The sequence below is a fragment of the Sinocyclocheilus grahami genome, unplaced genomic scaffold (genome assembly GCF_001515645.1).
Source record: "Sinocyclocheilus grahami isolate Dianchi unplaced genomic scaffold, SAMN03320097.WGS_v1.1 scaffold313.1, whole genome shotgun sequence".
NCBI classification, from domain to species: Eukaryota; Metazoa; Chordata; class Actinopteri; order Cypriniformes; family Cyprinidae; genus Sinocyclocheilus; species Sinocyclocheilus grahami.
In genome coordinates, this window is record NW_015505492.1 from 31,901 (window position 1) to 58,196 (window position 26,296).

At 38.0% G+C, this 26,296-nt stretch overlaps 1 protein-coding gene across 1 annotated transcript in view; it reads left to right on the forward strand.

Annotated features, from left to right (window-relative positions):
* Positions 1-26,296, forward strand: part of LOC107601773 (calcium/calmodulin-dependent protein kinase type II subunit gamma-like) — a gene marked incomplete at its 5' end in the record, with an annotated part of 65,066 nt that overhangs the window by 21,269 nt on the left and 17,501 nt on the right. The window contains 12 exons of the mRNA XM_016294066.1: positions 8,567-8,626; positions 11,890-11,944; positions 12,503-12,568; positions 14,808-14,880; positions 18,943-19,045; positions 19,926-20,009; positions 20,202-20,296; positions 21,979-22,101; positions 22,373-22,456; positions 22,886-22,928; positions 23,189-23,251; positions 26,052-26,092. Coding sequence (XP_016149552.1) covers positions 8,567-8,626; positions 11,890-11,944; positions 12,503-12,568; positions 14,808-14,880; positions 18,943-19,045; positions 19,926-20,009; positions 20,202-20,296; positions 21,979-22,101; positions 22,373-22,456; positions 22,886-22,928; positions 23,189-23,251; positions 26,052-26,092 — 890 coding nt within the window. The remainder of the gene's footprint in view (positions 1-8,566; positions 8,627-11,889; positions 11,945-12,502; positions 12,569-14,807; positions 14,881-18,942; positions 19,046-19,925; positions 20,010-20,201; positions 20,297-21,978; positions 22,102-22,372; positions 22,457-22,885; positions 22,929-23,188; positions 23,252-26,051; positions 26,093-26,296) is intronic.

Here is a 26,296-nt window from a genome sequence, read left to right on the forward strand (position 1 = left end):
GAATCTGAGGGTGCAAAAAAATCTAAATATTGAGAAAATCATCTTTAAAGTTGTTCAAATGAAGTTCTTAGCAATGCATATTACTAATCAAAAATTAAGTTTTGATATATTTACGGTAGGAAATTTACAAAATATCTTCATGGAACATGATCTTTATTTAATATCCTAAAGATTTTTGGCATAAAAGAAAAATCTATAATTTTGACCCTTACAATGTATTGTTGGCTATTGCTACAAATATACCTTATGACTACTTATGACCGTGCTACTTGTGTTTTGTGGTCCAGGGTCACAATCTGTTAATGTAACTTGGCAAGTTTTATTGCAATATATACAGTGCCGTGAAAAGGTATTTGCCCCCTTCCTGTTTTTTTGCATATTTGCCACACTTAAAAGATTCAGTTCATCAAACAAATCTTAATATTACACAAACATAACCCGAGTAAATACAAAATGCAGTTTTGAAATTATGATTTCATTTATTAAGGGAAAAAAGCTGTCCAAACCTGCCTGGCACTACGTGAAAAAGTAATTGCCCCCTAAATCTAATAACTGGTTGTGCCACCCTTTGCAGCAACAACTGCAATCAAGCGTTTGCGATAACTAGCAATGAGTCTTTCACATCGCTGTGGAGGAATTTTGGTCCACTCTTCTTTGCAGAATTGTTTTCATTCAGCCACATTGGAGAGTTTGAGCATGAATGGACTGTTTAAGTCATGCCACAGCATCTCAATCGGATTTAAGTCCGGACTTTGATTTGGCCACTCCAAAATCTTCATTTTGTTTTTCTTGAGCCATTCAGAGGTGAACTTGCTGGTGTGTTTGGGATCATTGTCCTGCTGCATAACCCAAGTGTGCTTGAGCTTGTGGTCACAAACTGACGGCTGGATATTTTTCTTCAGGATTTTCTGATGGCGTGCAGAATTCAAGGTTCCATCAATTATTGCAAGTCATCCAGGTCCTGAAGCTGCAAAGGCATCAGACCACTGAATATTTGCCCAAAAGTCTTGGGGTTAATCAAGACATTTTTTGGCAAATGTGAGACGAGCCTTTGTGTTCTTTTTGGTCAGCAATGGCTTTTGCCTTGGAACTCTCCCATGGATGCCGTTTTTGCCCAGTCTCTTTCTTATTGTTGAATCATGAACACTGACCTTAATTGAGGCAAGTGAGGCCTGCAGTTCTTTAGATGTTGTTCTGGGTTCTTTTATGACCTCCTGGATGAGTCGTCGTTGCGCTCTTGGAGTAATTTTGGTTGGCCGGCCACTCCTGGGAAGGTTCACCACTGTTCCAAGTTTTCTCCATTTGTGGATAATGGCTCTGAATGTGGTTCGCTGGAGTCCCAAAGCCTTAGAAATGGTTTTATAACTCTTTCCAGAATGATACATGTCAACTATTTAGTTTTGCATCTGTTCTTGAATTTCTTTAGATCGCGGCATGATGTGTTGCTCTTTAAGCATGCTTCACTTTGTCAGACAGGTTTTATTTAAGTGATTTCTTGATTCAACAGATCTGGCATTAATCAGGTCTGGGTGTGGCTAGTGAAATTTAACTCAGCTTTCTAAAATAATGTGGTTAATCACAGTTCTTTCATGATTTAACAGAAGGGGGCAATTAATTTTTCCCGTAGGGCCAGGTAGTTTAGGACAGCTTTTTCCCCTTAATAAATAAAATCATAATTTAAAAACTGCATTTTGTATTTACTTGCATTATCTTTGTGTAATATTAAAATTAGTTTGACGATCTGAATCTTTTAAGTGTGACAAATATACAAAAAAAAACAGGAAGGGGCAAAAACCTTTTCACGCCACTGTGTATATATATATCTCTTGTTTATAAGCTGTATGTGTAACTTAAAGTTTAATATGTATGTCTCGATTGACCACGGGGTAATGTTTAGATCACCACAGCTATGATAAATCCAAGCTATTGGAAATCTGCCCCAGACACCATGCGCTTATGTCACAGAGTCTTCCCTGGAGCCTCTGACATTTTCTCCTGAGATTCACCTCCTGAGAATTGACCTCGCACAACCTCTGCATCTTTGTACTCACAGATTCAATCTTTAACATCACTTGAGCCCTTTCATCTACCCTGACGCTAATCTGAAAAGAATGCGAGCTTTCATCTACCCTGACGCTAATCGGAAAAGAATGCGAGCACAGTGACGTCCGCCGATTGCCTCAAGTGGCTAAATAACTGCCTCTGCATGCGTCTCTCTCATCAGAGCTCTGTGCACTGCACAATAGATCACCTTTTAGTTCATGCAGGAGCGTATTTGTAACTGTCTGGGCCATGATGACCTGTGAAACTAAGTCTGTATTATCTAGTCCTTCTACCTTTCCAGTCTGTGTCGGAGTGACCCTACTATCTGTTCAGAGTCTGTGCTGACTGCGATACATACGGTATCGTGTCTCGTGTCCTGTGACGTGAAAGGATCTGTGAGAGCAGCTTGTGCATATGTGCACACATTTGCTCAATGTGTTTTTCAGTGCTGTAGGACTCAGCTAAATGAAACTGAGCCATTTGATTTTTGCTGTGTAGCATCTGTTTACAAATCCAGAACAGAAATTAGACTTCTAGCATTGCATGGCACCCATTAAAACACAGTAGTGGTGATACCGTGATACCGTGGTTATTTGAATTTAGATACATACAGTGGGGTAAATATATATTCATGGTATCTTTTGCATGCTTGTGTTGAATTGTTGAATTGAAAGCAGTAAGCAGGTTTCCTTCCTCTTTTGCATGCTTTCGCCTAATTCTACATGTGTTTTTCTCTGCACTGTGAGCTTGACCACAGAGATTTACACCCTCCCATGGGTGCATTTGAGGTGATTGGCCCATAATGCATCTGTTCAAACTAGTCCTGCCTGCACTAGTGTCATCATTGTATTGACTTGCTTACAGAAATTATTTTGCTGTAGCCAATGATAGACAAGAAAGAAACTTAATTGATTTGACTTTTTTATTGTTTAAAGATCTTGGAAAGAGCACCTGCAAACATTCATAAAGGGCTCCAGTGGTGCTTTATGGAGTGTGCTTTAAAAATGAATCTATATTTATGGTATATTATAAAATGCACTATTCTGATTGGATGAGCTATGTCGCTGTCATAAAAGCTGATCTGTTATTGCACGTTGAAGATTAATGTATATGATTCTGCATTGCCTGGTAAGCATAAACAGGCTACAGTTAGACCAATGAACTATGTTAATTTGTATGAATAATCTTGACTGTACTGTTCAAAAGGTTTGGGTCAGTAAGAAATTAATACTTTTGTTCAGCAAGGATGAATTAAATTGATCAAAAGTGACTGCAGATATTTATAACAATACAAAATATTTCTATTCCAAATGAATTCTGATCTTTTGAAGTTTCTATTCATCAAAGAATCTTGAAAAATGTTTCACCATTTCCACAAAAATAATAAGCAGCATATGTTGTCCACACAGTATTAGTACAGTATAACAGTAGTAAAACAGTAATATTTCACAATATTATAACTGTATAATATAAAACAATATATTATAATATTATTTTAAATTATAAAAACATGATGTGTTGCTCTTTAAGCATGCTTCACTTTGTCAGACAGGTTTTATTTAAGTGATTTCTTGATTCAACAGATCTGGCATTAATCAGGTCTGGGTGTGGCTAGTGAAATTTAACTCAGCTTTCTAAAATAATGTGGTTAATCACAGTTCTTTCATGATTTAACAGAAGGGGGCAATTAATTTTTCCCGTAGGGCCAGGTAGTTTAGGACAGCTTTTTCCCCTTAATAAATAAAATCATAATTTAAAAACTGCATTTTGTATTTACTTGCATTATCTTTGTGTAATATTAAAATTAGTTTGACGATCTGAATCTTTTAAGTGTGACAAATATACAAAAAAAAAACAGGAAGGGGCAAAAACCTTTTCACGCCACTGTGTATATATATATCTCTTGTTTATAAGCTGTATGTGTAGCTTAAAGTTTAATATGTATGTCTCGATTGACCACGGGGTAATGTTTAGATCACCACAGCTATGATAAATCCAAGCTATTGGAAATCTGCCCGCAGCTCACTTGCTGGGAGAAGAGACCTGATCCTGCCCCAGACACCATGCGCTTATGTCACAGAGTCTTCCCTGGAGCCTCTGACATTTTCTCCTGAGATTCACCTCCTGAGAATTGACCTCGCACAACCTCTGCATCTTTGTACTCACAGATTCAATCTTTAACATCACTTGAGCCCTTTCATCTACCCTGACGCTAATCTGAAAAGAATGCGAGCACAGTGACGTCCGCCGATTGCCTCAAGTGGCTAAATAACTGCCTCTGCATGCGTCTCTCTCATCAGAGCTCTGTGCACTGCACAATAGATCACCTTTTAGTTCATGCAGGAGCGTATTTGTAACTGTCTGGGCCATGATGACCTGTGAAACTAAGTCTGTATTATCTAGTCCTTCTACCTTTCCAGTCTGTGTCGGAGTGACCCTACTATCTGTTCAGAGTCTGTGCTGACTGCGATACATACGGTATCGTGTCTCGTGTCCTGTGACGTGAAAGGATCTGTGAGAGCAGCTTGTGCATATGTGCACACATTTGCTCAATGTGTTTTTCAGTGCTGTAGGACTCAGCTAAATGAAACTGAGCCATTTGATTTTTGCTGTGTAGCATCTGTTTACAAATCCAGAACAGAAATTAGACTTCTAGCATTGCATGGCACCCATTAAAACACAGTAGTGGTGATACCGTGGTAATGGTACTATTTGAATTTAGATACATACAGTGGGGTAAATATATATTCATGGTATCTTTTGCATGCTTGTGTTGAATTGTAACTATAAAAGCAGTAAGCAGGTTTCCTTCCTCTTTTGCATGCTTTCGCCTAATTCTACATGTGTTTTTCTCTGCACTGTGAGCTTGACCACAGAGATTTACACCCTCCCATGGGTGCATTTGAGGTGATTGGCCCATAATGCATCTGTTCAAACTAGTCCTGCCTGCACTAGTGTCATCATTGTATTGACTTGCTTACAGAAATTATTTTGCTGTAGCCAATGATAGACAAGAAAGAAACTTAATTGATTTGACTTTTTTATTGTTTAAAGATCTTGGAAAGAGCACCTGCAAACATTCATAAAGGGCTCCAGTGGTGCTTTATGGAGTGTGCTTTAAAAATGAATCTATATTTATGGTATATTATAAAATGCACTATTCTGATTGGATGAGCTATGTCGCTGTCATAAAAGCTGATCTGTTATTGCACGTTGAAGATTAATGTATATGATTCTGCATTGCCTGGTAAGCATAAACAGGCTACAGTTAGACCAATGAACTATGTTAATTTGTATGAATAATCTTGACTGTACTGTTCAAAAGGTTTGGGTCAGTAAGAAATTAATACTTTTGTTCAGCAAGGATGAATTAAATTGATCAAAAGTGACTGCAGATATTTATAACAATACAAAATATTTCTATTCCAAATGAATTCTGATCTTTTGAAGTTTCTATTCATCAAAGAATCTTGAAAAATGTTTCACCATTTCCACAAAAATAATAAGCAGCATATGTTGTCCACACAGTATTAGTACAGTATAACAGTAGTAAAACAGTAATATTTCACAATATTATAACTGTATAATATAAAACAATATATTATAATATTATTTTAAATTATAAAAACATTATTTTACCAATATTACAGTTATAATAAATATTGGTGTACAAACAAATGCAGACTTGCTAAGACTTCTTAACAAAAAAAAAAAAAAAAATCAAATCTTACCAAGCCTGCACTTTTAAACAGCAGTGTATCATTATTAAGCAATCTAAGTAATGGACACTTTTATTTTTAATGTTTATTGCAGAATTACACAAATAATAGTTTTAAATTGTATTTAGTCATCTCCATTGACCATCTTAGAAAAAGAAAATGTATACTTTTTTTGTAATGTATGGAAAGTTCCTGCCATCTGTTGGTTCTTTTTTGTGTGTGTGTGTGTGTGTGTGTGTGTGTGTGTGTGTTTTAAATACAATTGCTGCCAGTCTATAATCAGTTCATCATATCCTGTCAATGCTCATTATGATATAAAAGTTTTATGCTGATCCAAGGACACTTATACACCTGTTAATGTTTAATTTACCACTTATATCAGTCAGTTTATCGCTCCTGCTTTCTGAATCTTTCTCTTTCTCTCTCCGCACAGTGAGAAAGCAGCACTTAGCCCAATTGGATTTTAGAGATGGTCACTGAACAACACATCATTTATTTATCTCTTCAGTAATGGGATAAAAAGAAAGAAAACGAGAGAGCGCACAAAACGAGGAGCATGCCTCTCAAAGCCATTTCTCTTTCTAGAAGCCTTTATCGTTCGCATCAGATCCCAGCTATCAGTGGATTTTTGTTTATTCCGCTTCAAACTTGATTTATAATGCAGTGGATGAATTGTATGCGGAAGGTACAGCAAATGATAAAAACAAGAAGTTTTATAACACATACTCGAAGTGTTTCGTTTATGTGTGTGTTTGTTTTCTCAGCAGTCATTGCATGCCAGCAGTCATTGTACGGCCGTCTCTCACGCTCAGATTAACTGTTCTGTAGGGAGCCGTGGCAGGGATGAATATTAAATGTCCTGCATTCATTCTGTTAGGTAATAAAAACATCTGCTGCCGTAAACCGTACGCACACGCACATCACTCACAGCAGTCACCGTTCACTCTTTCAGAGAGATGTTTATTTGATCACACTTCTCAGAAAAGCTTTAAGCCACCCGTGATCCTACACCCAAATCTATTTGTATATCATGAAAACATCACTTAAAGTCTGAAACCTGTGTGTGTGTGTTCATACCATGAATGCTAAGGCTGTGTGACTGCTTGTATACTTTAGTGGTGATGGTTTTTTTAGATGAATGTTTGATACTTCAAGATTGAGGCTGATGTCATTTCTGAGAATCGTGCTTTGGGGCTGTCAGAAGGATTGAATGCTTTCTGGGTAAAAGATCCATATGCATTCACAAACTCATCCCATAGAGCTTGTGGCTGGACCTTATGAAGGCCCTCGGACATTCATACTTTCTGCATCTTTTATTATATTTTGTAAAATTTTCGTTAGTGTGAGGTCTGGCTAATTTCAGATGAGTAGCACACACTTGGCACAGTGTGATCTTGGACCGAGGATATGTTATGTGTAAGAGCAGTGTGTGTTTATGTGAGACTGATCTGACCCAGCAGGAGTGCCTGCATTGAGTTCATGATTTGAATTCCTACTAGCAGATCCAGAGCCCTGCTGCTGCAGATGACTGTGTGTTCGAGTCCACGTGTGCATTCTTTTTAACTAGGGTGTTGTCTGGCGTCATGTAGACAACTCTAGTTAAGATGCTTGACTTTTTTTTTTTTTCGTCAATCACTCTTGATTAAGTATACATGGCACCAGAAACCAACAGCCCTGCAACCGGCCTGCATTAAAAGCCCTGCCCTTTCTCTATCCTAAATGGTTGTGTGTAACATTATTATTTATGGGCCGAGAATAACTATGTATTTATATTATGTATTTACGCTGCTGAAGCAGTTCGTGTGTGTCCGTATGACTTCCCTCTCATAAAGCTCTCTAAAGGTTTCCCAAAGAGGCTATGACCTTGTATCCTTTTAGAGATCGATGCTCATTATTCCAGGATGGGCCGTTATATTAATCTCAGCCGCTTCCTTTATAAAGTGGACATCTTAACTTCATACCCATTACATGTATGCACAGTCATTAACTGCTGTCATTACTATGCCAAGTATAGGGCAGTAGGCTTGATATTGATTATATGTCACTGAATGGTTGCATTGGCCAAATTACAGGTCCTGTTTACACCTGGGATTCATATCCGTCTCAGGGTTATTTGATCACATCACTCTTTTCCATTTAATGAAAGTGAAAAGAGCCTGTCAAGCTCCAAAATGAGCAAAAAGCAGTAAACGCATAATGAAAATGATCCATATGAGTCGGGCACTCAATTCTGAACAATAGATTTGTGTGAAAAAATGTACACTATAGTTCAGAAATTTGGGGGTCAGAAACTTTATTAATGTTTGTTTTTGTAAGAAATTGACTGAAAAGTGACAGTAAAAACATTTATAATGTTACCAAAGATTTCTGTTTCAAACTACTGCTATACTTTTTAGTCCTGAAAAAAGTATCATGGTTTCCACAAAAATATTATGTTTTTTTAAACATTGATAGTAATAAGAAATGTTTCTTGAGCAGCAAATCAGAATAGTAGAATGTGGCACTGAAGACTGGAGTAATGGCTGCTGAAAATTCAGCGTCTTAATAAGAAAAAAATATGTTTTAAATTATATTCAAATAAAAACACTTCTTTTAAATTGTAATAGTATTTCAAATTATAATTTTTTTTTACTGTATTTTTGATCAAACAAACTTCTTCCAAAAACAAACAAAAAAAATCTTACAGGTCCCAAACTTTTGAGCGTTAATGTATGCAGTTCTTCACTAAAATGTTTGTGTTTTGACATTTGAGGAGGTGCAGGGGTTAAATGTGCTGAACTGTTCTTTCTGTGTTTGATCCTCAGATCATCAGAAGCTAGAAAGAGAGGCCAGGATCTGCCGTCTGCTTAAACATCCCAACATAGGTGAGTCTCAACAACTTGCTTGTGCTCAATATACCCATGCAGGGAGTGCAGATTCGAGTCCGGCATGCAACATGCCTGTTCTCCCTTCAATAATTAAGAACAATAGTGTGTGTGTGTGTCTGTACACAGTGAGACATACTGTACAAACATGCTAGTCACAGTCAACCCAAGATTATTTGCATGGCATGAGAAAGGATGTGGCTGACAAGACAGATCACACAGACAAAATCTCCACCTCATGCAAAATCATGGAAATAGCACAGGCATCATCCCTTCAGGCTCCCTTCTGTGTGTGAGAACAACACGGTGCTGTGGAAGACAGTAAAATGTAAGTGGCTAAGATGTTTCAGGATGGTGACATTGGGCACTGAGGGTTATTAGATAATCACCAGGTGCAAAAAAAAGTAAGTATTTGTGAAGTAAACATTATGAAGTATTTGGGGATTTTGAAGACTTGAAGGAAAACAACAGGATTAAAACACATGATTGGTACAGTTCAAGAAAATCTCCTTTAACTGTGTTTACATGACACATACCACAAGCTAATTTAACAGGGATAATTCAGCCAGAAGTGGCAATTTGTCAGCATTTACTTTCCCTCACAAAATGAGGTGTCAGACACAATGTTCAATTTACTGTAGGCTCCAAAAAAGGCAGAGATACAACATATGACTTTGGCCATTCCAAGTCTTCATACTATAGCTTTATGTGAGTAACAATCTAAAATGTAAGTTATTGTTCATTAGTAATCACACACAATGGTGTTTGGTATCAGTGACATCTAACCTCCAACAAACACATCTAAAACAACATGAATAAATACTGCTGTAAGTCAAATATAGTTTTTTCATTCTTGGCAGCATAAATCATCTGTTTCTTGTAATGCAAACAGAAGCTCAGACATTCTGCTTGACGTCTCCTTTTTTGTAGCCTTGTTTTTCTTCTTTCTAGGAAGTGTTTGTCCTTTCCCACCCTCATACTCTCTTGTCTCTCCTCCCTCACTTTTTTCTTTCTCATGTATTCCCTCCCTTCCATTCCCAGCAGCCTAAATCTGTCTTTTGTACCTTTTTATTGTCTAGCCATCTTGAACGGACCTTTCTTCCTCTCTCTCTCTCTCTCTCTCTCTCTCTCTCTCTCTCTCTCGGGTACGGAGTCAAACTCTCTGTCTCCATTCCCTCCAACCTGCCATTTCTCAGCTGTTAAGACACCCCCTTTAGACAAGACTATTAGACCTGTGGCAGGATACTGCAAGTTTTCCACACTAGAGGATGAGGACAACAACCACAATGGGTTTTTCTCACCCTAACATTCTTTTTAAACCACAAGAGCTGTAAAGTTATGCAGAATTGACGCCATTGAGAGATGTGATGATAGCTTTGACAACACAAGATATTGTCTTAAAAGCTACGTGTCAGCCTTCATGACAAAAGGCGTCCCAAATCCGCACTTTGCTCAAAGACCTAAGCTCATATCACTCATGTACAGTTAGCTACGTATCACAGAATAGTCAAGGCTGCTTTTGTGAGTCTTATCACACCTCTATAATTACTGCTGTTAATTATGCTTCCTACAAAGATTATTCAGAGAGAGATCGCTCCATCTTAGACATCTCCGAAGGCAGAATTGCTTAGAGGTCAACCGCAATGTTACTACGCCAATGTGCCATCACACACAAGGACAAGTTGTCTTTTTCCGGTCACACCTGTAACGCTGTCATGACACTCCATCTTGCTATTTTGCATGACGATGACACCAATCTGCCATAGTAGACATTGCAGTGTCGACTTGCGAAGTGCCCAAAAGAATGATGGTGAATGACAGTAAATACACCTTCAAGCCCCGGTGGAACTATCTGTCTCACCTCTCATTGCACCCTCGGCTGTCAATCACAGAGGTCAGCGCCGGGTGCGACCGCCGTCATGGCCCAGCGGCTCTTCTCTTATGCTAATTTAGCCTGTGATCTGCCGCATGACATTTAGCTGCTGCAGTAACAGTGTGCTGTTGGCTACCTGAGTGTGCGAGTTGCATGATATATGGCACACATGTATACGCGTTCATGTTGGGGTAATGAGATATGTCAAAGTGGTGTGTGTGTGTAATGGTGTGTGTTGCTCACACTCCTATCTCCCTCTCTCTCTCTCTCTCTCTCTCTCTCTCTCTCTCTCTCTCTCTCAGGTTGTCATGTTTTCTGCATGGACTGCCAATAAACTCCTAACAAAAAGAGCAATCAAGTGTGTGTATGGGAGGGAGAGCATTCTTAAGGAGCACATCGCTAACACACTTGTTCTTTTCTCTCTTTTTTTGTCTTGGACATATATTTACACAACATGTACAGGGTAACTTACATCCTTTGTACAGGTTATCAATAGTGGGGTTTGTTGTGAACAAACCCTCTTTCAAAAAAACAGCAGATATGAAACCACGACTGCCGTCGGCCCACAGAAACACATAACCCACATGCATCTACATACATTCTTCATGCTATCTCACCCAGAGCTATGTCTTCAGGCATACATTTTTTTGGTGTGACAATGTGTTAGAAAGGAACAATGCATCCCTGTGGAGCTCTTCAGTAGAGTGTGAAAACCCACACCCAACACTGGTGTTTTTTGGCAGTTTCTTTTTCCGCTAAGCAAAAAAAACTTCACCTACCAATAAAATAGATTTTGATTTATGTGTCCGGTACTGGAATTCGAAAAAGATGTTGCTAAATTAAAAGGGTAAAAACAAGACATTTAATCTAAAATTAAATCTGAAATTTTTCTTTTTTTACGCCTCAATAACTACTGTTTTCTTTAAAAAAAAATGTATTTCTTTAAACGTCTGAAGCTATATCATGAACTGTTGTTAATTCATTCAGTATGTACATACTCCCAGTTTCTGTATATAAAAACAAGCAGCGTTGTCATAATTACAGCAGAAATACTAAAAGTATCCTGCCCTATGTGATTGGGGGGCTTTGAATATTATGGAGACAATGGGGGGCTTTCGAGTCAAGAAGGACCACTGTCCTGTGCTGAGTTTTAATTGTGTGGCATTTGGAGTTGCTCTTTATGAACGTTTCAAATGGGTCAGTTATGAGGTTCATTTCAGCTAGGATGCTGCCTTAGAAGGCATTAGGCAGCAAGGTTAAGATTTGAAATAGAGCTAATGAGGATGACTTCATGGGCATGTCAAGAAAAGGATAAAAGCTCCTTCTGTTCATCCTGCTTATGTTGTTTCTCTGTCTTACCTCATTCTCTCTTTCTGTTTTCCCTCAACAGTGCGTCTCCATGACAGTATCTCAGAAGAAGGCTTTCATTACCTGGTCTTTGACCTGTAAGTATCTGAGTCAGACACTGATCTTCCATCTTACTTCTGTGTAAAACAGGATTGACGCCTGTGTACTCACACTTTCCACTTCCTTTCAGCCTTGTTTAGCAGTAATTAACTGTTAATTACAGGAAAATATAAGTGAAATATGACCATTTAACTTTAGTCTCTAGCCAGTAGGCCCATTTCTCTGTACCATAAAAAGCCTAGAATACTTTTCTTTATTTCTGAACTCCTTTGCTTAAGTTATGTTGACATCATGTTAAACGATTATCAGTGTAGTTGAGGTGTAGACTCCTCTGCGTAACTGCAGGGTGTGTGAGAGCAAGACATACATGTAAGTGTATGTGTGTAGATTGTGACTGTATGGCCCTGTCTCAGGGCTCTTGTATAATTAGGACTCTGATAGCGCTCACCCAACACTCAAGTGCTGGCCCGTGGTGATAAAACTCTTTAAACATACTCCTCTACAGGCCTTGCGCTCTTTATAGTTTATAGCTGAATGGAACCGCTGTGGGTTCTCCATACTTGAGCTGTTGATAAAGCCTGTATTTCTTCTTGTAGCGTGACTGGTGGAGAATTGTTTGAAGACATCGTCGCAAGAGAATATTACAGTGAAGCAGATGCAAGGTAAGTTAAAAAATTCACCTAAAATCATATCAGTGTTTAGTTGTCACTTATATATAATATACACTACTGTGGGTCAGTTTGGGGTCACTGTGTCAGAAAGAGATTTATGCTTTTATTGAGCAAGGATGCATTAAATTGATCAAAAGTGACAGTAAAGACATTTGTGTGTTTCAAAGAACACAAAACATTTATCACAATTTCTGCAAAACTGTATTAAGCAGCACAACTGTTTTCAACATTGATAATAAGAAATGTTTCTTGAGCACCAGATCAGCATATTAAAATGATTTGTATAAATCATATATGTAATGTGTGTGTGTGTGTGTGTGTATATATATATATATATATATTAGTGCTGTCAAACGATTAATCGCATCCAAAATAAAAGTTTTTGTTTACATAACATACGAGTGTACGGTTTATATTTATTATGTATATATAAATACGCACGCATGCATGTATGTATTTAAGAAAAAAGTGTTATGTTTATGTATTAAAAATATTTATATACAATATAAATTATATTAATCTAAATATACATGTAAATATTTTCAATATATATTCTCTGTGTGTGTATTTATATAAAAAGTTTTTGTTTACATAACATATGAGTGTACGGTTTATATTTATTATGTATATATAAATACGCACACATGCATGTATACATTTAAGAAAAAAAGTGTTATGTTTATGTATTAAAAATATTTATATATAATATAAATATACACGTAAATATTTTCAATATATATATATACTCTGTGTATTTATATATACATAATAAATATACACCGTAAGTATATGTACACGATTAATCATTTGATATATATATATATATATGTGTGTATATGTGTGTGGATTTTTTTATGTAAATACTATGGTACATACATTTTATATTTTTACAAAGTACCATGATAATACTTTCTGCAGCCATCACTGTACCGCTTTTGTAAGGCCTCAAAAAGAAAAATTATTCTGTGTCTAGCGCTGCCCTTTGCTCCCAGACAGCGAGACAATCATTAAATGCCAGGGTTACGCAGCTAATTATTAAACATGATATTTTTATTTCAAATAATGTCAAGCTATGTAAATACTCTCAATGTGGTGTTATTTTTAACCTGCTGCCGGGATAGGCATCCCCTTAAATTAAAGCTGACTGTCTGCACTTCAGTCCATTTCCACTTCATATTCAGCACTAAGCCGGAACAACAAAATTAGTGTCACTTTGCAATTACTTTTGGAAGCCACTCTCCAGACTTACTACATGAAGGCTGCTTCTGAGAGTTTGCATCAAGGGAGAACAGAGAGAGTTTTTACTGGAAAGTGCCTCCGTAATGAGATGGAATGGAATGCAGTCCACAGATTTTGCCAAATTTGGACACAAGAAATGCCTTCCTCGCCATCCTTCCTCAAGAGAGCTTTAGGGAATATCTAATGTGGTGCTTTCTTTACTCGACCGCCGTTGCTTGTCTTTCTGCAAGCTCTCTCTTTTTTGCTCTCTCTTTACATAAACCGAATAATTCAGAAATGTGTTATTTTTCAAGTATTCTATCAAACAAACAAAAGAAACCTTCAGAGAGATGTCATCCCCACTCAACTCGCCCTCTGTCCTCAGGTCGCGACCTTTTGAACAGGTTTCAGAGCTCCATAATGAGCTGCTCCACTCGCTGCATTTATAAGCATTCCTGCTCCACCGGTGCTTGTTATTTCTGTCCTCTCAGTGTCTATGGAAAGACCTCTACAGTGCAAGTCTGTCAGAGCAACAAATGCACGTCTGTGTAGTATTGCTGGGATATATATATACACACTATTGTTCAAAAGTATAAGATTAGTAAGATTTTTCTCTTTTGTTCTCACAAAGGCTGCATTTATTTGATCACAAATACAGTAAAACAGTAATATTATTTCAATTTTAAAAGTAACTGTTTCTATTTTAAATGAACACACACAAATTCAGATTCAGGAAATTTGTTTTGGCATTTGGATGACATGGTAAATGTATTTTCATTCCCATCCTGGAAAGCTTCTCTGGCAGCTTTGAGAACCACAAAACAAACCAGAGTATTTATCTGTTTGTGCAAAGCTCAGTCTATCTGCACAGGCCAGATTCTGTAGCTGGATTTCTTGCACCCAGTCTTCTATCTGGAGTTAGATCCTTGTACTAATGCCTGGGTTTCTCTCCCTAATCCAACCCTCTTTTCCTCCTCCCTGCTTTCTGTTTCTCCCTGTCTCTGTTTCTCAGTCATTGCATCAATCAGATCCTGGAAAGCGTCTGCCACATCCACCAGCATGACATTGTGCACAGGGACCTCAAGGTGAGTCATGCCGTCACTGTGGCAACATGCCAATACGGGAGCTTGCGTCATCCAAACCCTCTGTGGCGTCATTAACACACACTCAGACTCGTGCTTGCAACATTAAACACTGTGTGGACACCGGAGAACATGTATGCCGTTTGTTTGTGTTATTTCTTTCTCTTGATGTCAGAGTGCGGCCGGTTGGCTGTGGCCAATCCTGAGGGGTCATTTGATAACAAGCACAATGCAGAAAGCAAACAAAGGAGCATTCAATGGATGATGGAGAGCTTTGTTTTTTTTAAATGCCATCATTCAATCTGAACCTCATATTGGTTTGAAATTAAATTATTTAAATTGAACCTGTTGAAATGTAAATGTAAATGTTTCCTTTATGCTTGTCAGACTTTACAATGATTTCCTTTACTATATCTACATCTATTAGGAAGATGTGGAGATACAGAGTCTGTTTAAAAGGTGAAATTGTTTGTGTGCAAGTGTTTTTTTCTTACAATAATAACTGATGAAATACATAATAGATCAGTGGCATGTGGTGCACAAAAATGTGTCGAACCCTGAACCATTGCTTTCCATATTAGTTCACCTCTTTAAAAGTAAAGGCAGACCGGTTGCTATGGAAACCTGTGTGATGTCATGGTGGCTGCGGAGTCATGGCATTATGGTGGTGAGCATGTCTGGGCTAATTATTAAACATGATATTTTTATTTCAAATAATGTCAAGCTATGTAAATACTCTCAGTGCTTTAATATGGTATGGTAGCTGGCCTGCAATGTGGTGTTATTTTTAACCTGCTGCCGGGATAGGCATCCCCTTAAATTAAAGCTGACTGTCTGCACTTCAGTCCATTTCCACTTCATATTCAGCACTAAGCCGGAACAACAAAATTAGTGTCACTTTGCAATTACTTTTGGAAGCCACTCTCCAGACTTACTACATGAAGGCTGCTTCTGAGAGTTTGCATCAAGGGAGAACAGAGAGAGTTTTTACTGGAAAGTGCCTCCGTAATGAGATGGAATGGAATGCAGTCCACAGATTTTGCCAAATTTGGACACAAGAAATGCCTTCCTCGCCATCCTTCCTCAAGAGAGCTTTAGGGAATATCTAATGTGGTGCTTTCTTTACTCGACCGCCGTTGCTTGTCTTTCTGCAAGCTCTCTCTTTTTTGCTCTCTCTTTACATAAACCGAATAATTCAGAAATGTGTTATTTTTCAAGTATTCTATCAAACAAACAAAAGAAACCTTCAGAGAGATGTCATCCCCACTCAACTCGCCCTCTGTCCTCAGGTCGCGACCTTTTGAACAGGTTTCAGAGCTCCATAATGAGCTGCTCCACTCGCTGCATTTATAAGCATTCCTGCTCCACCGGTGCTTGTTATTTCTGTCCTCTCAGTGTCTATGGAAAGACCTCTACAGTGCAAGTCTGTCAGAGCAACAAATGCACGTCTGTGTAGTATTGCTGGGATATATATATACACACTATTGTTCAAAAGTATAAGATTAGTAAGATTTTTCTCTTTTGTTCTCACAAAGGCTGCATTTATTTGATCACAAATACAGTAAAACAGTAATATTATTTCAATTTTAAAAGTAACTGTTTCTATTTTAAATGAACACACACAAATTCAGATTCAGGAAATTTGTTTTGGCATTTGGATGACATGGTAAATGTATTTTCATTCCCATCCTGGAAAGCTTCTCTGGCAGCTTTGAGAACCACAAAACAAACCAGAGTATTTATCTGTTTGTGCAAAGCTCAGTCTATCTGCACAGGCCAGATTCTGTAGCTGGATTTCTTGCACCCAGTCTTCTATCTGGAGTTAGATCCTTGTACTAATGCCTGGGTTTCTCTCCCTAATCCAACCCTCTTTTCCTCCTCCCTGCTTTCTGTTTCTCCCTGTCTCTGTTTCTCAGTCATTGCATCAATCAGATCCTGGAAAGCGTCTGCCACATCCACCAGCATGACATTGTGCACAGGGACCTCAAGGTGAGTCATGCCGTCACTGTGGCAACATGCCAATACGGGAGCTTGCGTCATCCAAACCCTCTTGGCAACTCTGTGGCGTCATTAACACACACTCAGACTCGTGCTTGCAACATTAAACACTGTGTGGACACCGGAGAACATGTATGCCGTTTGTTTGTGTTATTTCTTTCTCTTGATGTCAGAGTGCGGCCGGTTGGCTGTGGCCAATCCTGAGGGGTCATTTGATAACAAGCACAATGCAGAAAGCAAACAAAGGAGCATTCAATGGATGATGGAGAGCTTTGTTTTTTTTAAATGCCATCATTCAATCTGAACCTCATATTGGTTTGAAATTAAATTATTTAAATTGAACCTGTTGAAATGTAAATGTAAATGTTTCCTTTATGCTTGTCAGACTTTACAATGATTTCCTTTACTATATCTACATCTATTAGGAAGATGTGGAGATACAGAGTCTGTTTAAAAGGTGAAATTGTTTGTGTGCAAGTGTTTTTTTCTTACAATAATAACTGATGAAATACATAATAGATCAGTGGCATGTGGTGCACAAAAATGTGTCGAACCCTGAACCATTGCTTTCCATATTAGTTCACCTCTTTAAAAGTAAAGGCAGACCGGTTGCTATGGAAACCTGTGTGATGTCATGGTGGCTGCGGAGTCATGGCATTATGGTGGTGAGCATGTCTGGTGGGGAGTCATTTTACCTCTAAGTCATCAGAGGGAAAGAGACGGAACTGTTGAAAACAGACAGACAAGGAGGAATAGGAAATCTTACGACAGTCGGAAGAATAGTCGAGCAGGAGCTAGACAGAGAAAGAGTCATGAAAATAAGTCATGATATGACTTCACAGAAAGTCTGTTGTGTCCGTCCCACTATAAATGTGTTGGGGCAGCTGTTGCAGGATGACTGTGCAGTGTCCGGGTCAGGGCTGTGCCTGCAGCATTCAGAGGCAGTGGGGTGTGCAGGACATCGGGGCGAGAGTGCAGCTCACCCTTGCTCTCGTAGCATGAGATAACAAGCACTCCTCTCTGTCTCTTTATGAATTATGCAGCTCAGAGCAATGGGCGTGCTGTCACAGCTATCCATCCGCTTTACACATACACACACACACACACACACCAGTAAGATATAGACACCATATGCAATCTCTTTCTTTTTCTCTCACACACATTACAAGCATGCGCACATTTCTGTCTCTCTTACTTGATGCACACGGTAGTTCAAGTCCGGATCTCAGTATTCTTGCAATGTGATGATGAAAGACTCTCCTCATAGAACATGCTGGATACGTTTACGTCCTTTTATGCAGATCACAGCTATTTGAACTCCGCGTCAGTAGGCTTGATCGTCACCTTTAGCATAATCATGCACAGACTAAATGAGCAGCCGTATGGGATTGAATGCCTGTGGATTGCACTTCATGATTCTTTTGGCTCGTGCTACTGGATATTTTATTTTCCCTATTTTTATATTTGTATTACCTTTTTCTGTCATCTAATGCTTATTTAAAGTTAATCTTGAAAAACACTTAATTTAATTTATAATTAAGTGATGCCTAAATAAACTTTAGCTCTGTTCGTTTTTATTCAATTTAGGTGAAATAGTATAAAATAATGAAGCTGTGGTCACATTAACAGTTGTCTGTGGGGAAAAAAATGTAAGTGAAAATATAAAAATAAAAGCTAATAATAATAGTATATAAATAGCGTTCAAAACAAGTTGTTTTCATTTTAATCCAGTCACTTCAGTGAGAATCTGTGATTAGGAATTGTGTGTGGGTGAAAAAATTCTTAGATTTTGGAACAAGTTCCAATTTGTCATGTGACTCTGCGTTGACCAGCAAAAAGCTGCTTCTGTATGAGCTGTTTCATACATCACTACACTATTGACAATAGTCAATAGACCTTTTTTGCCCTGTGAAATTTTGCCTTAACATGCGACAAACACTCTGCATAGCACTCTGCAGCTTTGTTTTACTGTTAAAATCACAATATCTCCTCCCTCATTTTATTTATTTCTCACTATTCCTACTTTCTTCTCTCCTACGCTTTTCGCTGTCATGTGTCCTCCTGTAGCCAGAGAACCTGCTGTTGGCCAGTAAGATGAAGGGGGCGGCAGTGAAGTTGGCTGATTTTGGCCTTGCCATCGAGGTGCAGGGAGATCAGCAGGCCTGGTTCGGTAAGACTCCTCTGTTTTTCCTTCAACTCATTGGTAGCCTCATCTTTTAAAGGGATTTGGCTTGAAGCCATTCTAGTTCATCCTGATGCAAATTGAATTAAATTTAACAGACTAAATTAATTTATCTGGTTTTTCAAACAAATATTCAATGTCCTGAAAATGCATCCGCTCATTTAGGTGGCACTGGTGCACATAAACTCATTCTGAAAGCTGACTTTCAACCATCAATGACTTTTCTTATTGCTCTGTTTGCTCTCCATGGCATCTGTGGCTCTTGTGGGACTAGAGAGCTCTGGAGAGTAGCCAGCTTGTGTTTTTACTCAGTGCTCTTGGGAAATATGGAGTAGTTCTCTCAATGTTTACTGTCCTTTTGGAGTCAAGACTACTCACTTGAACCAGGTCAAAGGTCACAGACAACAAAGCCAGTGGACAAATTGGGGTTAGGCTTGTCCAATATCATGGGAATTTTTCATATACTTTTTCACATTGCACAGCCTTATAAGAGAGAGGGTGCTCTTGGGAAATATGGAGTAGTTCTCTCAATGTTTACTGTCCTTTTGGAGTCAAGACTACTCACTTGAACCAGGTCAAAGGTCACAGACAACAAAGCCAGTGGACAAATTGTGTTAGGCTTGTCCAATATCATGGGAATTTTTCATATACTTTTTCACATTGCACAGCCTTATAAGAGAGAGTTTTATTTTTCCCTAAATAAAACTTTTTTTGTGTTTTAACTTTGTGTTTAATGCAAACTGAAATGTTTCCTTATTTGAACTGCTCAGAATTTGATTGTCGTAAAGAGATGGTGTTGAAGATTTTGTCATTTGAAATCTGTTGATTTTAGATATTAAATGTAAGTAATCACATTATGGCTTTACAGGTTTTGCAGGCACCCCTGGATACCTCTCCCCTGAAGTCCTGAGAAAGGACCCCTATGGAAAACCAGTGGATATCTGGGCTTGTGGTAAGATTTCACCTGTTTTATCCACATTAAAATGATTTCAAGATTCTCTTTGTTCTAGTGTCTTGTAGTGTGGTGTATTTGTCTAATTTTGTAAATAGTAAGTGTAAAAAAAATTGTAATTCAGACTCATTACTTTGGAAGAACAGTAGACCAGTACTAGTATGAAGTTACCAATTTGTGTGTCCTGGGCAGGTGTGATCTTGTATATCCTGCTGGTGGGTTACCCTCCTTTCTGGGACGAGGACCAGCACAAACTGTATCAACAGATAAAGGCTGGAGCCTATGACGTGAGTAATCACTTTAATGAGCTCTCACTGCTTTATCTAATGACTCCGTTTTAGATCTAATCAGACCTGAACATTTGTTCACATCCACACTACCTTCCAAAAGTTTGGAGTCACTGGTTGAAATAAAAAATCTTTTGTTACTGTAATAATGAAAACTTGTAAAAATGAACCTTGGGTCGCCCAGTTGCGCCGGTGTTTCAACTTTCCAAAAAACCTCCTCGCTCCAGGCAAAATTGTGCATCTCTTCACTTTGCATTGCTCACATATCTGATGTAATTAAAGCAAGCGTATACAAAACAGGTGTCAAACAAAAGGTCTGTTTGTTGAAAAAAGTGCTTGTAACCCACTTTAAGCGGCGCTCAGCTCAACCAGAAAGAGAAAGTGAAAGCCCTTTTATTAGACCTGTCTTTTATTGCCCATCAGCATGTTGACAGAGATGCTCTCATGGCCATCCCCGTACAGAGATTTCAGTGCCACCACATCGACCCAGAGTGGCAAGCCCAGATTGAAGCCTTTGTTAATATTTAATTGGTTAAGATAGAGAGAGCCGAGTTACTCAATAATAAATGATGGCAGCCCCCTCCTCTAGAGCTCAGGAGAGGAACATACAACTGAGGAATCTTCATCATCATCACCTCCTCAAACCCCAAAGGAGAACCAGTTTAGAGTGGGATATTTCCTGTTAATACTATTCTATATAGCTTATATGAGGTTGCAACAATCTTGCAGATGGCATAGTGTCATATTTTCGCAGTGACCAGCTGTAGCTCAAAGCTGCTGTTTGTAAACAATCTAGCATGATCAAAGTATGGATTCACACTAATTTGATTTCATTTGCGCTTTCTCCATCCCTTTTAGTCCAGATTGATAGGCTCTCTAAGTGCATTGGAGTATAGTGTGTTTGTTGCATAGTGGCATTGTCCATTTGATGGAGTGCTGTGGTGTGGGAGAGATGTGATTACGAAGGCCAGTTTTGGTTTCAGCATTTTCAACCATCCAGGTGGAAAACGCCACTTTTCCATCCATCGTTTTAGCAGCTCTGCTTTAATCTTATTAACATCCATTACAGTCCATAGAAGCCATTGATCTGCATGTTTGCCTACAGTTGAGCGCTCGGTTACATACAAAAGCCTGAGACTAGTGAGAATGCTTCCATTTTTCATTGTTTCCTAATGTAATACACAGGTTTTCATTGCAGTTTGTATTATTAGCATCAGCATGAAGTTTATTTAACATTCATGTCTTAGTACCTGGTTTGTCCACCTTTTGCTTTAATGTTGAACTTCATGAACTCGACAAGTTTGTGTAAAACCTGATGATCATGTTCTTCAGCATTATTTATCCAAAGAGTGTCTTGAGCTTCACTGGAAGAGCATGTGACCATCTGTACACATGATCAAGGTCACAAATGTATCTATGATTAGTGACCTAGAAATGTTAAATTCATGTTTATTTCTGTAGAGCTTTTCATAATACATATCATTTTAAGGTAGCTATACAGAAAATGTCTGTTTAATTAGTTTATGAATACATTTAAAATATTTCTCTTTTCATCATACTATTATTTTGTTTTAATTGTTTCAAAATCTTTCTTTGAATTTCCAGGTTTAAATTAAACAAACCACAGGTTTTCACTGTAGACCTCATTCGTCTTCTCTTTCTTTTGTCTTTTTATGTCTTAGTTTCCCTCTCCAGAGTGGGACACTGTTACCGCAGAGGCCAAAAACCTCATCAACCAGATGTTGACTATCAACCCAGCGAAGAGGATCACGGCTGACCAAGCCATCAAACATCCGTGGATCTGCGTAAGTGGACCTAAACCCCCAGCACTTTTCATTGTATCTCTCAAGGCTGATTTATATTGTTGTCACTTAGCTTTTCACGATTACATTCAACAACTGGCATAATGTCATACAGCTTTCACTCCAGTGTGCAATGAAGTGAACATCTGCTAGCCTGTTTGGTTGATGAAAAACATCAAATGAGACTTTATATCCAATTTGTATTATATGCAATCTGTCATAACGTATATGAATAAAGATTTGTCCTAAGGACTGATGTCTCTTTGCCACTTAGCAACGCTCCACTGTCGCCTCCATGATGCATCGTCAAGAAACTGTTGAGTGTCTGCGCAAGTTCAACGCCCGCAGAAAACTAAAGGTCTGATTCATCCATTTCCAGCACAATAAAGTTCAATATGTTGACATTAGTTTATGCATTTGCTAACATGAGTAAACAAAGGACAGTACTTTTGCAGCATTTGCAAATCTAGGTTAATGTTATTTATGCATATACTGATACCTTTTTTACATTTCAAGTGTTAAGTATACATTAAAATTAGTCAGTGTATTGTGAGCAAACTGTAAATTCATACTTGAACATTAACCTAAATGAATAAAATGTTATTCATTGTTAGTTTGACACCAAATGCATTAACTAATGTTAACAAACTCAAACTTATTGTTTCGTATTACCCATTATTAATACTTTCTCCAAATGTATGATTGTTTGAAAACTTTGTCCTTACCAGTGTTAATTTTTATTCCAATTCTAGATAAGATACTAAAGTAATATTTGTGTTTCCTGCAGGGGGCTATTTTGACCACCATGCTGGTGTCCAGGAACTTCTCAGGTGAATGTCTTATTAGCTTCAGACATACAAATGAGACTTGTACATAAATTGAGGGATCAGTATGTTATGTTTGTGTAGGTTCTTTCAAAACTTTGATTTTGTAATCTGGCCCCACTTTCCTGACTGCGTAGAGGCATTTTGGCTTTGCTTTAGGTTGCTTTGTTAGGATACAAATTGGGTAAGTTTTTTGTGATACCGGAAAGGCTGAGCTTCTGCCTTGAGTCAGCCTCTCCAAAACGACATGCTCTTTTGTCCAATAGTGGGTCGGCAGCACACCAGCCCCGCCACCCCCACCACCAGCACAGCTGCACTGGCACAAGAAGGTACGTGAGATGGGCATTAGGGGGCCGTTGCCCACTTTCAGCCCCAGCATGTGACCAAGGGGAGCCTGCTATACCCTTGCCAACGCACGGGCACTGAAACTTTTCTGAGAGGCCATTCGCTATGCAGAGAATATGTAACACATCCTCCAGGGTTTGGGTTCGTTGACTGAATTTAGAGTATTTCAATTCAAATTTGACTCAGTAGAAATCTTGAGTGAATGCATATCTTGCGAGTTCTGAAATTTAAGTGAATTGACAAATATAAAACAAGAATAATTGAAATTCAGTCACTCCAAACCTTGAGACACATTCGTATCTCTTTGTGCTTCATGACTTTTGACCAAAGTCTTGGATGAAATAGCCCTTTCCTGTCAATGGTGACCTTTGCACTGCACTGAATGTGCTGTGAACTTGTCAGAAGATGTTTTGTGTCGTTGTCAGCAGGTTGGGATGGTAAGAAGAGTATCACAAAAAATGTATTATGTCTTCCAAGTGGTGTCTCTCTGGAAACATAATGCATTATGGGTTTGCACTTTTGGTGATGGTCCAGGGATGCTCCGGTGGAGGTATTTCGACCAGAGTCACCTTAAGGAACGGCGTCATATTTAAAAGTTGCATTCGAGATTTAGTTTCCTTGTTTTATGTTGATGGTTTCTTAAGGTGGCTCGTTCTCCTTGTATACCCCAGTCCAAAGTCAAGTCGGCTTTTGGTCAACCAACTGCACTGGTATGAAATTGTGGGTAGATGCTGACATGCATTTGCCTGATGTATTAGCATGCTCTTGAGGGAAGACTTATTGAGAAGAACCACTGTACTGAAGTCTTCACAGTGGGGATCACTGTGGCGTGCTTCAGAAGTACGTTTCAGCATGTGTTCGGGTGTCTTTGTGCATGGAGGACCTGAAACAACAGGATCCACATGTCCTTTTGTCTTGCTTTTTGTTTATTTTTTAGTTTCTTGCCTCTCTTAATGAAAGTGGCATGTGTGTGAATGCTCTGCCAAGTGCTTCTGTTGCTTTACAATGATACTTAACAGTTGCAGCTGTTTATTTAAGCCTCAGAAGTACATATAATCAGAGGTAGCTGTTGACAATGTGATTTAATTTAGGCCATTAAATTAGCTGCTGTTTGACTATATTGAAAGCATCAGCCGATAACAAGATGCCCACTTATCAGTTCATTTAATTTTAGCAAATTTGTGTATGTCTAAGTTCCTATCATCAAAATTGCATTATCTACGCTACCATTCAAAAGTTTGGGGTCTGTAAGATTTTAAGAAGTCTCTTATGTTCAGAAAACAGAAATATTGTTAAATATTATTACCATTTAAAATAACTTTGTTTTCTATGTTAACATATTTATTTCTGTAATAGCAAAGCTGAATTTTCAGCAGTCATTAATCCAGTCTTCAGAGTCACATGATCCTTCAGAAATCAAAATTCTAGTGTGATGAGAAACAGCATTTGAATTATGAAATATAAAATATTTTGCAATGTAAAAGGCTTTAATGATCAACTTAATGCATTCTTGCTGGAAAAAAATCTTAATTTTATTTAAACTTACTGATCCCATAATTTTGAACAGCAGTGTAGGAGCACTGTATTGGCCATCACCCACCCTGCTCTCTCTATTGGAAATGGCATCGACTATTTAAAAAAAAAAAAAAAAACTCTTTATCGGTCCACCGCTAATCTCTTTTAACTCATGCTAAAGTAGTTTTTGATCCATTCCATACTATCAACAAGTGCAGCACACAAACTCATTTGACCCCATTATACAATTTTAATTACGAGACCAGTTAATTAGGAGCACAACAGCTGAACAGGTCAGGAAAAAAGGACTTATCGTCCAGCCACTCAGTCCTCTAATGAATCAGCAGTTTAGCTCTAATGTGCTAGAGTGAACTGATCAGACATTGGCATTGGTTTGTCAGATCTGCATGGAGTCTTGTGCAGGAGAAATGCCTTCAGCGATGACAGCAGGCCAGACAGAAGATGCCTCTGCACAGCATGGACCCAGCATGAACAGAAAATCCTCTAGTTTGGCTTTGATTTGCTTGATTATTTTGTTTGCCACATCTATGTTTCTTTTTAATAATCTGTTGATTGATTTATCTTACCTTTTTCCCTTTTTGCATTCTTTCCTACCTCTGTCTACTTTCAAAGGTAAGGGAATTTGAAGATCAGAAAGTCTACTCGTGTCCTTGTATCTTTTTGTTTGTGCATATGTGTTGCCATTGTGTCTCATTAGATCGGTTTCGTTTTCAAACCATGTTTCTGTTTATGAGAACACAGGGTAAGATGTGTTTATGAAATATGTTTCATATCAGACTTGAGGTGGTCTTTCATGTTTCTTGGTGGACAAATCTTCTAGCCACATTATATGGTACCAGGGCTTTGGCGTTTGCTTGTTCACTGGGAATAGGTGCCATTTCACAGCCCTATGGATGATTTTTCTGGCCGTGTGACTCGTTTATGTATTATTTATATACTATCATAGTATTTTTTCATATTTTATTTTCAGTTTTTGTGCTTTTTATTCGTTTTATTTGTTAATCAATATAGATAGATTGTAGATGATAATTTATATAATTTACTTATTTCAGTTAATGCGAAGGAAATATTCATTTTTTTTATTATTTACTTTTTTTTTATCTATTTATATTTTATTTCAGTTTTATTTTGACAATTTTCTTTTTATATTTTTAGTTAGTAATACCACTACTGGTTTCATACACTAATCGAACAACATTCATATGGTTTTTTGTTTGTTTGTTTGTTTTCTCTCCTCTCATCTTTCAGCATGCAAAAGTTTACTGAACAAGAAGTCTGATGGCGTGAAGGTAAGCCCCTTCTCTTTCTCATTACTTACAGTAAGTTCGAGTTTTTGTGCTTTTTATTCGTTTTATTTGTTAATCAATATAGATAGATTGTAGATGATAATTTATATAATTTACTTATTTCAGTTAATGCGAAGGAAATATTCATTTTTTTTATTATTTAGTTTTTTTTATCTATTTATATTTTATTTCAGTTTTATTTTGACA